A 13,784-nucleotide genomic window follows, 5' to 3' on the forward strand; every position below is an offset into this window, starting at 1 on the left:
CCATCTTTCACCTGCTCCACCGACTTCTCCAGAGAATCTTTGTTGGCTGCACATCCAATAATCCTTTTATTGAGGCTTCATATGACAGATGGAGGCGGGGACAAAGAGGTAGATGCATTTTGGATAGGAGGTCCTGAAGAAGCGGTGACCCCGTGAAACGCGTCAACCTCATTTTTCCTGTCTCGACTACACCACCATGGTTCATATCCAATCGGTGGATAATAACAGAGTATCAATGTACAAATATATGCAAGAAATATGTTTTATTGGATAAAATAAGGATTTGTATATTTTTAAAATAATGAATGTAATTTGCGCTCACCAGAGGGTATCTAATATCCTACTATACACACTACTATTTATTGAGTTCCGGCCTCAAATACCTTTTTTAACTAAAAATACCCCTATAATACTAATCCATCGCCCTTTACAGAACCGCTATTCTCATACTTACAAGGTGTACAGTATTGGATTTTAGTCAAAATCTTACTTTTAAAAACGCTGTCTGGGCGCGGCCATCTTGGATGTGGGCATCTGAAGCCGCAGTGTAATCTGCTGTGTCCTTCTTCCTGATTCCAGGGAGTGTTCTGGGAGTTCTTCCTGATTTCAGCCTCCTGGTAGTGATGACAAACAGCTCCCAGGATGCAATGCAAAGGCGGAAGTGATGTCGGTGGCTGCGGCCACAGAGGGGGGAGAAGGAGGAAGTACAATTAAAAATGGCCTGAAAATAAGGTAAGGGACCCCTGAAAAAAATTGAAAATGCCTAATTGTTGATCAGCATAGTGAGCACTCCAGGAATCACTAAAGTTGCAAAATAGGCCGGAACTCCACTTTAAGGGTGAGAACCCCCCCCACTGGCACGTCCATCTAGCAACAACAACCCCCCCCCCACCCCCCCCACACACACACACTTTATTTTGCTATAACAGAAAAGTGACAGTAGTCCATGCATTGAGGTATTTTGGCTTTTTATTATCTGCATATTATACTGTGCATATTTCCCGATGGAGCTCAATGCTGACAAATGAGCTGCATTCCCATTTCTCACATTAGGAGTGTGAAATATATTTCTTACATTGGCTTACATCACTAAAAAGGTTTCTATCTAATATTCCAGTCTGGGATAGATGCTGGGAGGTCCAATCATCCATCAGGGTATTGTATTGGCCAGTTACCTTCATCGGATCTCCCAGCTTAAACCTTCTAGTGCTACTAATAAATGAGAAGGGGAGGGGGGGGGGGGTGGTAAATGCTTGCTGCTAGATCTTAATTACTGAGAATACAGCGAGTGGACTGAGACTCTGCCATTGCAACCCCTTCCAGCAGATGATTTGACTCACCAGCAACCCTCCCATTATACAGATAGCCAATGAGGATTGCCTTAAAAGAGGACCTGTCCCTTCTGTAATATCTTTTATCAATCAGTTTGCTGGAAACTGTAATATTTTATTTGACCAAAAGGTTTTCTTTAATGATATAGAGCAGGGGTGTCAAACTAAATTTCATCGCGGGCCGAATCAGCATTATGGTTACCCTAAAAGGGACGGTTATATCTGTAATGCCTCGTACACACGCAACGATTGTTGGCCGTGAATTTTCGGCCAACGTCCAATTGGCCGATTATCGGCTTGTTAGTCTGATGCTTCCGACAACCGACTCCGACTTTTCGGCCAAATAAAATCTGGTGTGCATGCTATAAAATTTTTGTTGGCTGTCACCACAACGGCCGATTTTTCGTCAGTCAGTACAGATTTCGGCAGACAAAAATCTAATGAGCAAGACTGGGCATGCTCAGAGAAGAAAAAACACACTGAAAGTAAACCAACACATGACATCACTTCAGAATTCGTGTGCAGTCTAGAGCACATTTCAACCAACAAAACAGCACTGGACAAGAGTCGGCCGATAATCGTTGCGTGTGTACGAGGCATAAGAATAGATGTCCAGAGCATCCCACGCCCCCCTTGCACGAGATGTCAAGAGCCCCTCACCATCATAAGTCAAGAGTCACCCACCCTTCCTTACATCACAATGCACCTCTTACCTTCTGCTACTGTCAGGAAGAAGAGAGTGCAAGGTCTGGAGGAGGACCAGAGGAGGGCTGGAGTCAGCTTACAGAGTCTGCAGAATACTGAGACCATGAAATGGCCTGGGGGGGCCGCATTCGGCCCACGGGCCTTGTGTTTGACACCTGTTATATAGACTGTTCAGTCCTACTTCTAAGCTCTCTCATCAGTACTAGCAACACTATGTCTTCAAGCTTAAAGTGTATTTCCACTTTTGCAGCTAAATTAGGATAACACCCACTTTAGATCTGCTATATGTTCCCATTCACATACATTTAAAAAAAAAAAAGAAATGCTACTTAACATTTTAGATGCTTTTGTCTGTTAACTCCAGCACTGAAAAATCCTACATAGTTCTCTTTTTTATGAGGGGGCTGGGGAGCTGTACACACTGTGCTGGCAGATCTCACTATCAGTTGTAAGCTAGATTTGAACACTGTCTGGACAACAAAAAAGTGAAAGATTTAGAAGCTGTCCTGCTGCATTGTATGTTAATGAGAAGAAAATGAAAGCCCAGTTCCAGGCAAAGTCTTTTTCCTGCATGGGTAAACTGTTCGTTTTTTCTAGGGGTGAGCATAAAGTTCCTACTCACCCAATACACTGGAAAACTGTGCTTCTCCACAGTCCAGCAGTGGACTGTTCCTGTCTATGGAGCATGCTGACGTCAGGAACAGTGCATTTAAAGGCCACTGGAGCATGGGGGTGCCTGACCAGTCTTTTGGGGGGATCAGCAGGACAGGTAAGTAGATCTCCACTGTTCTTTCCCCTAGAGCAGTGATGGTGAACCTTGGCATTCCAGATGTTTTGGAACTACATTTGCCATGATGCTCCACTCAACACTGCAGAGTGCATGAGCATCATGGGAAATGTAGTTCCAAAACATCTGGGGAGCCAAGGTGCGCCATCACTGCTCTAGAGCAAAACAAGTATTTACCTGTGCAGTGCACTGCATTGGGCAAAAATAAATTTTACTTAGAGTTTGTTGGATGAGTGTCACACATTCTGTTGTAGATTTATTCATATTATCATCAGCTCCATGCAGTAGCCAACATGCTGTATAGTTTTCTGAAACCCCTTAGTGAGAAACAATGCTACATTTTGGCCACTAGGTGGAGATGACGATCATAGGAATCAATCTATTTAAGAAATTACAATCAAAATTCATGCTGCCTGCACAAAATGTGAGGACATTTGTCCAACAAATGTTTTATAAATAGACCCTTTGGGGCAGAATCACTCTGAAATTGTTCATAAATGCTTGCAGTCTACAATGAGTCTTCTCCCGAGGAACATCTAAGGCCCCTTTCACACGGGCGCACCGCCCGACAGAGTCCATTTTGCTCAGCCGATCCCCGCTGAGCAGGCGGATGACAGCTCCATCTCCGCTCTATGTGCAGAGACGGAGCTGTCAGATCCCCGCTGTCCTCTATGGGGAGATCGAATGAGAACGGACCGCCTGTGTGTTCTCATCCGATCCGATCCTCCAGACGGATGGAAAATAGGGTTTCCATGCGTCCGGATTTCATGGATAGGATCGGAATCGGATAACAGCGGGTGTCAGCGGAGATGTCTCCATGTGCCCCATAGGGATGCATGGAGCATCCGATCAGATCCGCCTGAAAAACTTACAGGTGGATCAGATCACATCGCCCATTTGAAAGGGGCCTAAAGCAGCCTTTCCCAACCTATTTGCCTGAAGAGGAACCCGTGAAATAATTGTCATGTCTCAAGGAACCCCTGCTAAGGTTAGTCCATTGGGGGTCATTCTAAAAACGCCTCTAATATTGGTGGTTCCTTACAGTGGTGGTTAGAAACCCACCCTTGCAGACAGCTTTAAAGATCATTGGGGTCATTCTACCTGGCTCTGTCAAGTGGTGATGGACCTGAATCTATGAAGGCACCATCAGATCGGACAAGGAACAAAAGGAGGGTGCAAACCCCTAGTGCATTACCTTCAACACCAATGAAATTTATTAAACACTGCCAAAGTAATACTCACAAACATGAGATGATAACAAAACTCCAGTGACAGCGATATTCCAACTCCACGGTTGGAAATCTGACGTGTTTCGGGAGACACGCTCCCTTCCTCAGACCATTAGATGGGAGGCCATCTAGCCATAACTCAGGGAACCCCTAACAATCTCTGGAGGAACCCTGGTTGAGAAAGGCTGATGTAAAGGGTAAAAATATATAATTTTTAGGTATGCTGTGTGAATGGGAACACATAACAAACCTACAATAGGGTTTTCTCAAATTCAACTGCAAAATGGAGAACTTCAAGTATCTCCCTTGATACTAAAAACAATCATTTCAGACAGAAGAGGACTTGAGGACGCTGCTTTGTTAGGAGGGATAAGAAAAGCTAGAAGGAAGATTGGAAGAAATTACTTGCCATATAAAATGCATTCCAAAAATGTATTTTCGATGTCAGTGCTAATTACTATGGCATGATTGATGTATTTATATCTTACTGTTCAATTTCTGATAGGAAGTGCCTTGTTACTAAGCAACCTCCTGTTTAACAAATTTGGGCAGACGTTGTAAGAGAGATCATAATCTCATATGGAGCGTCAATTGTGAGAAAACACACACAGTGCCAGGTCAAACATACCAGACAATTGGTTGGGTCTTGTATTCAGTCCCAACCATTCTAATAGGAATTACACTGTTCATAAATAAGATTGACAGGTAGCATTGTTCTGCTTTTCAGTGCAAAAGTTAGTTTATTGTTCCAGGATACATTCATTCATGTAGGGTTGCGGTCACCAGAAATTGTGACGCACTCATAAGTTATGCTGTTGTGCGGCTGGTAATAACTTGTTAGTGACTGTTAATGTATTGCAGTCCAAAGATGACTTCAAATTTTAAATATCAAAAGAATCTAACCCTGCTACCGAACAAGTAAAGCTCTCCTTCACCTACAGCCAGTGTTTTACTGCATTCAAATTGTCTTTATTTTCATCAAACTGATGGATGAATAACATATTAGAGAGTGGCAGGTCATCTTTATTGCTAGAGGCAGTAATATATACAGCCCCAACCTACATCATTGCCAACATTCCAAGTGATAAACCAGGTGGTTACAGCTCACATCAGAGGACCTGGGAATCGACCGTCGCCACTGGCTCTGATCTATCAAGTAGTTAAAGTGGAACTCTGGGTGACATAATACATGACATACAGTATATGATGAACATGTCACTAGCAACTAGGAGCAGTTTTTTTTATTCACGGTCCCCCCTGTAACAATTTTATTACTGGTTTATCCCGGCAGTAGATCTGTTATTTTTTCACTTCCTGTAATGGGACAACACTGTTTGAACTTCAGTTAAAGCGGAGTTCCGGTCACAGAATCGTTTTTATTTTGGAAATACCTCCCAAACAGTGACCCACCGACCTTTATATATCAGCTAATCCTGTTTTATACAGTTAAATAACAGTTAGGCAATCATAAAATCTTACTTTATATAATCTTTGCAGAGCGCCGCCATCTTTGTCTGGGTTACCCGAGTCCACAGTGTGGAAATATCTGCCCTGCTTCCTGCTTCTAGAGGGAGGAGGCCAGTGAATCCAGCGCGAAATCTCGCGCATGCCCAGTACTATGCGATCGGCATAATATAGGGATGCCTATCATCGAGTTATTTCCTGTTTGCAAATAACGCGATGAGAGGAGCGGCCGGCCGCCTACGTCGCTGCCCATTGCATCCTGGGAGCGACGAGTAAGAGCTCCCAGGACGCATTGCGGGACAGGAAGTGACGGCTCGGGCCGCGGCCGAGGAAGGAGGAAGTAAAGGTGAGTATATTATCTTCTGAAATAAGGTAAGAAAAAAAAAAAAAAAGCCGGGAATATCCAATTCTTTTACAGGTGACAATAAGGAAGCGGATGCCATAAAATCTAAAGTAAAGATTTTGTGGCCGGAACTCCGCTTTAAATCAAATACAGTGTTGTCAGCCTGCGGAGGGGGTAGTCTGAAACCATGAAATACTAAATTGACTTTAATGCAGAACCCCGATGAAAAAAACAAATGATCCCTCTAAGTGTGGTCGTGGCCACACTGCAGGGGTTACTTGCTTGTTTATGTCTAGGAGAATGAAAGAAAATATACCTACCCGATCTTCCGCTCCTTTCCGCAGCTGGACCGGTCATTGCAGCTTCTGCACCCCTGCGTTCTAGCGTCATAATGTTATGAAGAGCAGAGCAGGGTCCATAGCGCTGCTCTGGACGTGAGGACACTCCACCATGTCTGCCAGAGGATCAGAGGATCCACTAAGTAAAACTGTTTCTCCTTTCCCATAGACAAAATGAGCTATTTCCCTTTAAAGTGGTTCTAAAGGCAGAATCTTAAAAAAAACCTTCTGTGTGCAGCAGCCCGCCTCATACTTACTGGAGCCCCATGTTGATCCAGCGACGTTGCAGAAGAGTCTCGGCTGTCCGGGACTGTCCCTTCTACTTGGCTAAGACAGCGGCGAGCGCCATTGGCTCCTGATGCTGTCAATCAAAGTCAGTGAGCCAATAAAGAGAGAGGTGCGGGCCGCGACTCCATGTCTGAATAGAAACACAGAGTAGCAGCTTGGCTCGGGTGCCCCCATAGCAAGCCGTTTGCTTTGGTGGGCACTTGGCAGGAGGGAGGAGCCAGGAACGCCGGCAAGGGACCGGAGAAGAGGAGGATCTGGGCTGCTCTGCACAAAATCACTGCACATAGCAGGTAAGTATAACAGGTTTGTCATTTTTAAATTTAAAAAAACAAGACTAATATTATTTTAAGCGGTTACAACAGTTTTTTTTTCTTTTGGAAAAATGGTTTAGGCTGGGTTCATACTCTTGCACTGTGATAACACGTGTGTTAATGTGCATTACCGCAACATGCAATTGGTGTGCATTTTCTGCACTGTAGTGCTATTTATTCTTAATGGCACCTTGAAAACGAACATGCATTGCAGCGTGCCACAATAGAAGGTAACACATCGCTGTGCAGTGTGGTGCATTGTATGACAAAAAAATAGTACAAGCAACCTTTTTGGTGTTGTATGCAGGCTATTCAAATGAATAGGCTATCTCCACAGAACGCACGTAACATACAGGATCACACTAAAAAACTAAAATAAAAATGAAAGGCGCACGCACCTAGTGCATTACCATAAAGCCATATAATCAATAATGTAAACAATAAAAAATGGGTACTCACAAAAAGTGAAAGAGTCAAGACCTAAAACAAACATGGCTGGACAATGGGACACGCATGTGCTGCATGCACATAGCAGAGTAAATAGCTGACGCTTTTCGGGGGCGCGCCCCCTTCCTCAGAGCTGGGCTAACAAAATGCATCAGCTGCTTACTCTGCTATGTGAATGCGACCCATGCATGTCCCATTGTCCAGTGTAGTGTTTGTTGTATGGGTTGACTCTTTCACCTTTTATAAATACCCATTTTTTATTGTTCACATTATTTATTAAATGGTTTTATGGTAATGAACTAGGTGCGTGCGCCTTCCATTTTTATTTAGTTTTTTAGTACCATTCGGACCATGCCGTCTGAGGAGGGCAGCATCCACTTAGGTGGTTCAAGTTACCATTATCCCTGTTGTCTTGTATTACGGAGGACCTCTTAGCACTGGAAGCAACTGTTTACGTTTGTACATTATACAGGGTCATACCCATTAACGTACCTGCACTATGTCTAACAGTATGAACCCCTTCCTTAATCAAATGAATAAGCACCCCTGTCCTTTTTATATGGTTTGTTCAAACCTCTATAAGAGCTGAGCTGCGCTCAGGCCGCCTATAAAAGTGGATGTCGCAGCTGCATGGACACAGTCGCATTTCAAAATTTGACACGTGCGCATGCACGGATCTGCATTCAGACATTGTGCATTTGGAATCCGTGCACCGCCTCCTGCCTACATGTCAAAGGTGAATGCACATGCAGCAAAAAGTAGCAGTATGTAGGACAGATCTCAGCGTCTGTCTAAATTAGCCCTAATGGATACTTTTGCTGGTTAGCCTGGCATGTAAAAAAGTGAAAAAATACTGAGCTATTGGTAGGATAAACAGGTAATAAAACGATGTTACCGGGGGAGGGGAACTAAGAAAGACATAAAACTGCTGTGTTAATGCTAGTGACATACTACATCATAAATTAATATTTTTCATTTTGCCCATAGTTCTAAAAGACGTGCTAAAATCACCTTTCAGACACGTCATGGTATAACTTGAGAGGCCACTTTAGCTTCTTTTATGAGCCACTGCAGCTTGATGAATCAGACCTGATAGAGTGGGTTAACTAAAGGCCAAAAAACGGTTCACTTTGCAAGGTAAGCTGCACTCTGCAAGGGAATTTGTCTCAGAGCCTAGGGAATGAGATGAGGCTCTGCTGACTTCCATCATCCAATCATGTGCAAGAAAAATACTGTTTTTTTTTTTTTTTTTTCCTTGTACATGATTGGGTATTATTTGCAATGTGAAACATCCCTTGCAAAGTGAACAGCCTATTTGCCTTCAGTAAATCAACCCCAATATTCTTATCCTACATCATGGTAGAACATCTGATTTTAATAATTAATCTACATAAATAACATCCATATTATGAGACATCAACATGATCTCCAGTATTAGTTGCAAATAATAAAATACAACTCTGAAAAACTGTTCAGTCCTTTCGTGGCTGGTGTGAACATGAAAATTTGCATATCAGTTAAGAACGTTCATTTGTATTCCTCTGAGTGTGATATTTCATGGAAGCATATGTGTGGTACTAATCCTCTGATCATTTACATCATGCAGGCCTTAGATCACAGTGAGCATAGTGTCAAAGCTGATTGGTGCATTGTGCTGTCTGCACAATGCTGCTTTGAAGGCACAGTACCAAAATATTCATATAGTATATTGCACACATCCCAAGCAGTGTGCTCATACTTGTATACCTCAGCAGCTTGAAGGACTGGTACTTCCATTGCACAACGACTCACCAGCATCACAGTAAGGGAAATCGTCTACCCTTTAGGCCCTATCAACAAATATTTGTGCAACAGCAGTACATTGCATATAATAAACAGGTTTAAAAGATCATCTTGCATCTATAGTGGTTTTAAAGTGTTGGGTCAAGACCTTCCGTGCATCAGAATTGAGACTGGTTCCCGATTGAAGGCTTTACATTTTATAAGATCTTGTCGACTTTGGAAACCACCATCAGCATACCAAAGAGACCTTAATCATCCATATCCATCACATGCATTATCGCAAGCCACTGACACACTGAAACTGATCTGCATGTGGACTTTACACGCAGATATTGAAGTCCTGGTCTTGTGTTCACAAGGAACTAAACTACTTTCCTAAGAGTTCTACAAGATCCCCTGAGAAACTCAGAGTGGTATGGTATACAGAGAGGACCAGAGTTGTCCCAGGCCTTTCCTGATTGCTAATCATGTTTTTTATTGTTCTCTGTGGTTTTCAGGGAAGATAAAAAGTCCACTATGAGCTTGGCTGTTTTTCTTGGTCTCTCCATCACTACTGAATGGCCACAGTTCTCCAGGATCTCCACCTGGCTTCCAGGTATGGCACTGGACAAGACTTCTGCTCCAGAAACATCCAAGACCTGACAGAGAAATCAAAAGGTAAAAAGGTAGTGTTATATACATATGAGCTGAGAATAATGTATAAGGACTAACATGATGCAGAGAAATCCATAGATTGGAAACAGTGATTAGCTTATGCACCAGTTATAGAAATTAGACCAAGTCAGGGGTGCTTTAGAGCAGTGGTCCTCAACCCTGGCCTACAGGGCCCACTAACAGGCCAGGTTTGCAAGATAACTGAAATACATCACATGTGATAACATTTGCTGCTCAGTGATTGCAGTATTCTAGTCTGCATCTCCCCAAGGTAATACTTAAAACCTGGCCTGTTAGTGGGCCCTGTAGGCCAGGGTTGAGGACCACTGCTTTAGAGCAATGGTCTCCAAAATGTGGCTTGGGGCCAGATGTGACCCTTTGCTTGCCTTTATCCAGCCCTTGAAGCACTATTCCTGCCACTGATACAATGCATTATTCCCCCACTCACAATGCCCACAGTCCGGTCCCCTCAAAGCCTGAAGGACAGTAAACTGGCCCTTTGTTTGGAAAGTTTGGAGATCCCTGCTTTAGGGCCCATTCATACCTAAGGCAGTGGGATGCAGTTGGCTGCATTTTTCACTGCACTCCAACTGCATAGATAGTCCAAAATCAAGGTAATCCTATGGGCATACAGTAGCTTACACTATTTCAGTGCAGTGCAAAAAAAGTAGCACGTGCTGCATTTTTCTGCACCGCAAACGTGCAAAAATGCACGCAAACGCACTGCAATGCATCTCAGTGCACATAGAAGCCCAGGGAAAGAAAGAAGAAGGAAGTGACGTCACAGGACAAACGCAGGCAGAAAACCGCGCGACAACTGCGCATAAAACTGCACATCAAATCCATGCATATATAATGAACAAGAATAAATTGCGCTAGGACATAAATATATTAGGAATATTAAAGGAAATAAAAGAAGAGTCCATGAAGGGCAAATGAGCAGCAGACACAATGTCCTCTTGGTGAAGGATAATCAGGAATTCAAAATAAGTTAGCCGCGCTCAGAGGAGATACAAAGTTTCAAAACGATCCCCCAGTGAAGATAAAAACAAACACGTGCTGTCGATATATACACCACCAGGAAGGTATAAACATGCAGCCTCTTACCAGATGGACTAAAGGAAACAGCGTTCAATCAGGATAAACCAAATGAAGCGGGCATCTGTCACAGACCAACAGGCGAATCCAGCCAGGTAGCATAGATATATATCATACAAAAGTGTATGTCCAGGGGAATGGACCCAACATATAAAGTAATTCCTCGTGATAAAAATGAAATGACAATATCATTGCGCAGACATCCTTAAAAAGGCTTTATTAAACATATGATGAAACTCTGCACACAGGGTACTCACATTATATCCAAAGATAGAAAGCATATAGTAAAAACAGCGTGTGTCTGTTTCTCATCCAAAAACATGGCCAACCTCCAACAGCATACCAGCATCATGTGGTTAGGCTCCTCCCAACATGTTTCGTCACACTTGACATCATCAGGGGGCGTGATCAAGTGTGACGAAACATGTTGGGAGGGGCCTATCCTAATTGAACGCTGTTTCCTTTAGTCCATCTGGTAAGAGGCTGTATGTTTATACCTTCCTGGTGGTGGATATACCGACAGCACGTGTTTGTTTTTATCTTCACTGGGGGATCGTTTTGGAACTTTGTATCTCCTCTGAGCGCGGATAACTTATTTTGAAATCCATGCATATGTGCAAGGAAAAAAGCACAGTAGATGTGCAGTTTCTAGACATTCTAAAATTACAGCAAGTTTGGGACACTTTAAGTCATTGTTGGACATTCTACATATCAAATTTTAAATTGCATAAAGAACTAACAGGTTGCACACCAAGGAATGAAACAAAACTTACTGTGCTTAACTATGTTCCTACTATATACAAGTCATATAAAAAACACCCACCTGGTCCTGTCGGCCCCAGATAATCTGGGTGGGAGCTGTAATTTTGTTCATGTTTTCTTGAAGAATGTAACGTGATTTCTCAGCAACCAAATCTAAAAACACTGAACAGAATATTGCTTGTTAGATGTTACCATTATCAACCCAGCCACACTATGCTCACATTTAAAGCATATCTAAACCCAAAAACAAAAATGTAATATATTGCAGCTTACCACCAGGCCTTTACCAGAACCCAGATGTGGTGGCTGCATTTGTTTTTTTTTTTTTTTTAACGTATGCAGCCATACGTGGACTGCAATATATCACATTTTTGTTCTTGGGTTTAGCCATGACTGAACAGGGCGTAGAGTAAAGCTGGAAATACACTTTTAAAAAAAAGCTAACAGAGTCTTTAATAAACTCTGTACAGTGTGGGTGGAGATGTCTTCATCCTCTGATTTGATGCAGCTTCTGTTTTGCTGACAATGATCTGCCCAGGCCCTTCAATTTTTCAATTAGTATGTTATGCCCAACTGGGCCACTCACTGAGCGAATTTTAGGGAACAAGACAAATTATGTACAATACATGGCCAGCTTAAGAGTTTCCTAACCCTATCATAACCTGAGGTCAATGAAACCTAGAACATTAACAGATGATGATCTAGATGATAGATGATCTAAACATTTAGTACTGAGAAAGTCACACGCCCATCAGCACCTGACGATACGCGTCTAGGGGGCGGAGACACCACGGGCGAGATCCAGCTACAGGACACAACTTCTCCTGCGTCTCCTAAACCGATTCAATGCCTACCGAGCCCGCACAGCTTATGTGCCTACAAATGTGAGTTTTAATATTTGGATTATTTAATAAATACCTTATATACAGAGAGCACTAGATTTGTTTTCCATTTATTCCCATTTTATGACAGAGACTGGGGAAATACAGTGAGGACAGAGCCACCCTAATTATCTGTGCAGCAACCAGGGAGCATTCAGGACCTAATGAGAGGATCGAGTCTACCCATTTGTCTGGGGATACTATAAAGCTATTTTTGACCTAGTGGTGAAACACTGGTCAAATTATAAGGTGAGAGGCCATCCATCACTGCTGGTGGTGGGATCGTGAGCACCTGAATGATCCATTGCAGCAGCTGCACTTATTTTGGCACTTTAGAGACTGTTTATTCACTTGAAATCACTTTAATGGACTAGCACCTTGCACTTTTGATTTATCTTTTCAATTGATGTGATTAAGCGGATTTTGACTTGTTATTTTAGTGTTCATGCTAAGGAGTCATATGGACACATATGTTTTATGTTGATTGATTTGTTGATATATTCAGTAATTTCTTTAACCCTTTTAATTATTGCACCTTTGCACAGCAACTTTTGTTATTTGCACTGCACTGCAAGTTAATGCTTATAGAGAGGGCTGCATATTTTACCCCACCCATGTGTAAACGGGGTATTAAATTCCCATTCAACCCCATACTGAGCTGATATTCCCTACTCGAAAAGTATGCTATAATTTTAGGTGGTCTCTTAAGAAACCTCAGAATCTCTTCAAGTAATGTATTAATTACTTGTTAGTAAAAATAAATAAATAAATAATAAAAAAATATAAAACCAATAAAAATTGTGAATTAAATAAATTAAAATAAAGCTGACTCATGACCATTATAGCTTTCCTTTTAAAAATGCACCGCATGTTGATTGGAATGACATGGCACATAGAATTCTTACATAAAGCATGTCTACAGTATCTGACATGAATGGTCATTTATTGTTGAGTTGTGTAATTTTATTAAACTTCTGTGTTAAAAAAAATGCGTTCAGATAATAAATAATAAACCTTTACTCAGGACTCCTAAAGTGCAGGTGTTTGTATGTCTTCTAATATCTTTGATACTGAATTGAGCCACAATTAAAGTGCATGTAAACCAAAACCTTTTTTCTGTTTCTGATCGAGCAGGGAAAGGTTACGACCTGTCAAATTTTTTTTCCTGTTCTGTCAGGGAGATTTTCCCTTAAAGCACCAAAAAAAAAAAAGTTTAAAACAAGTAAATATGATATACTTTCCTATCCATTCACTAATGCTAGCAGCATAAGTATTAAAAATAATAAAAGTTGATTCAGAGAGTGAAGTTCCACTTAAACTTCCTGGCCCAGAGACACAGCAGAAAAAAAAAAAAGGAGATCTCT

At 42.1% G+C, this 13,784-nt stretch overlaps 1 protein-coding gene across 2 annotated transcripts in view; it reads right to left on the reverse strand.

Moving 5' to 3' along the window:
• Positions 1-8,641: 8,641 nt before the first annotated feature.
• The window catches only part of ABHD6 (abhydrolase domain containing 6, acylglycerol lipase), a 69,845-nt gene continuing 64,702 nt past the window's right edge, over positions 8,642-13,784 (reverse strand). For both annotated transcript variants that reach the window (XM_082265569.1, XM_082265570.1), the window contains exons 8-9: positions 11,601-11,701; positions 8,642-9,663 (exon numbers count right to left, since the gene is read on the reverse strand). In XM_082265569.1, the coding sequence (XP_082121695.1) occupies positions 9,487-9,663; positions 11,601-11,701 (278 nt within the window). In that variant the 3' untranslated portion in view covers positions 8,642-9,486. The remainder of the gene's footprint in view (positions 9,664-11,600; positions 11,702-13,784) is intronic.

The sequence above is a fragment of the Pelophylax lessonae genome (assembly GCF_965119305.1).
Source record: "Pelophylax lessonae genome assembly, chromosome: 8".
Lineage (NCBI taxonomy): Eukaryota > Metazoa > Chordata > Amphibia > Anura > Ranidae > Pelophylax > Pelophylax lessonae.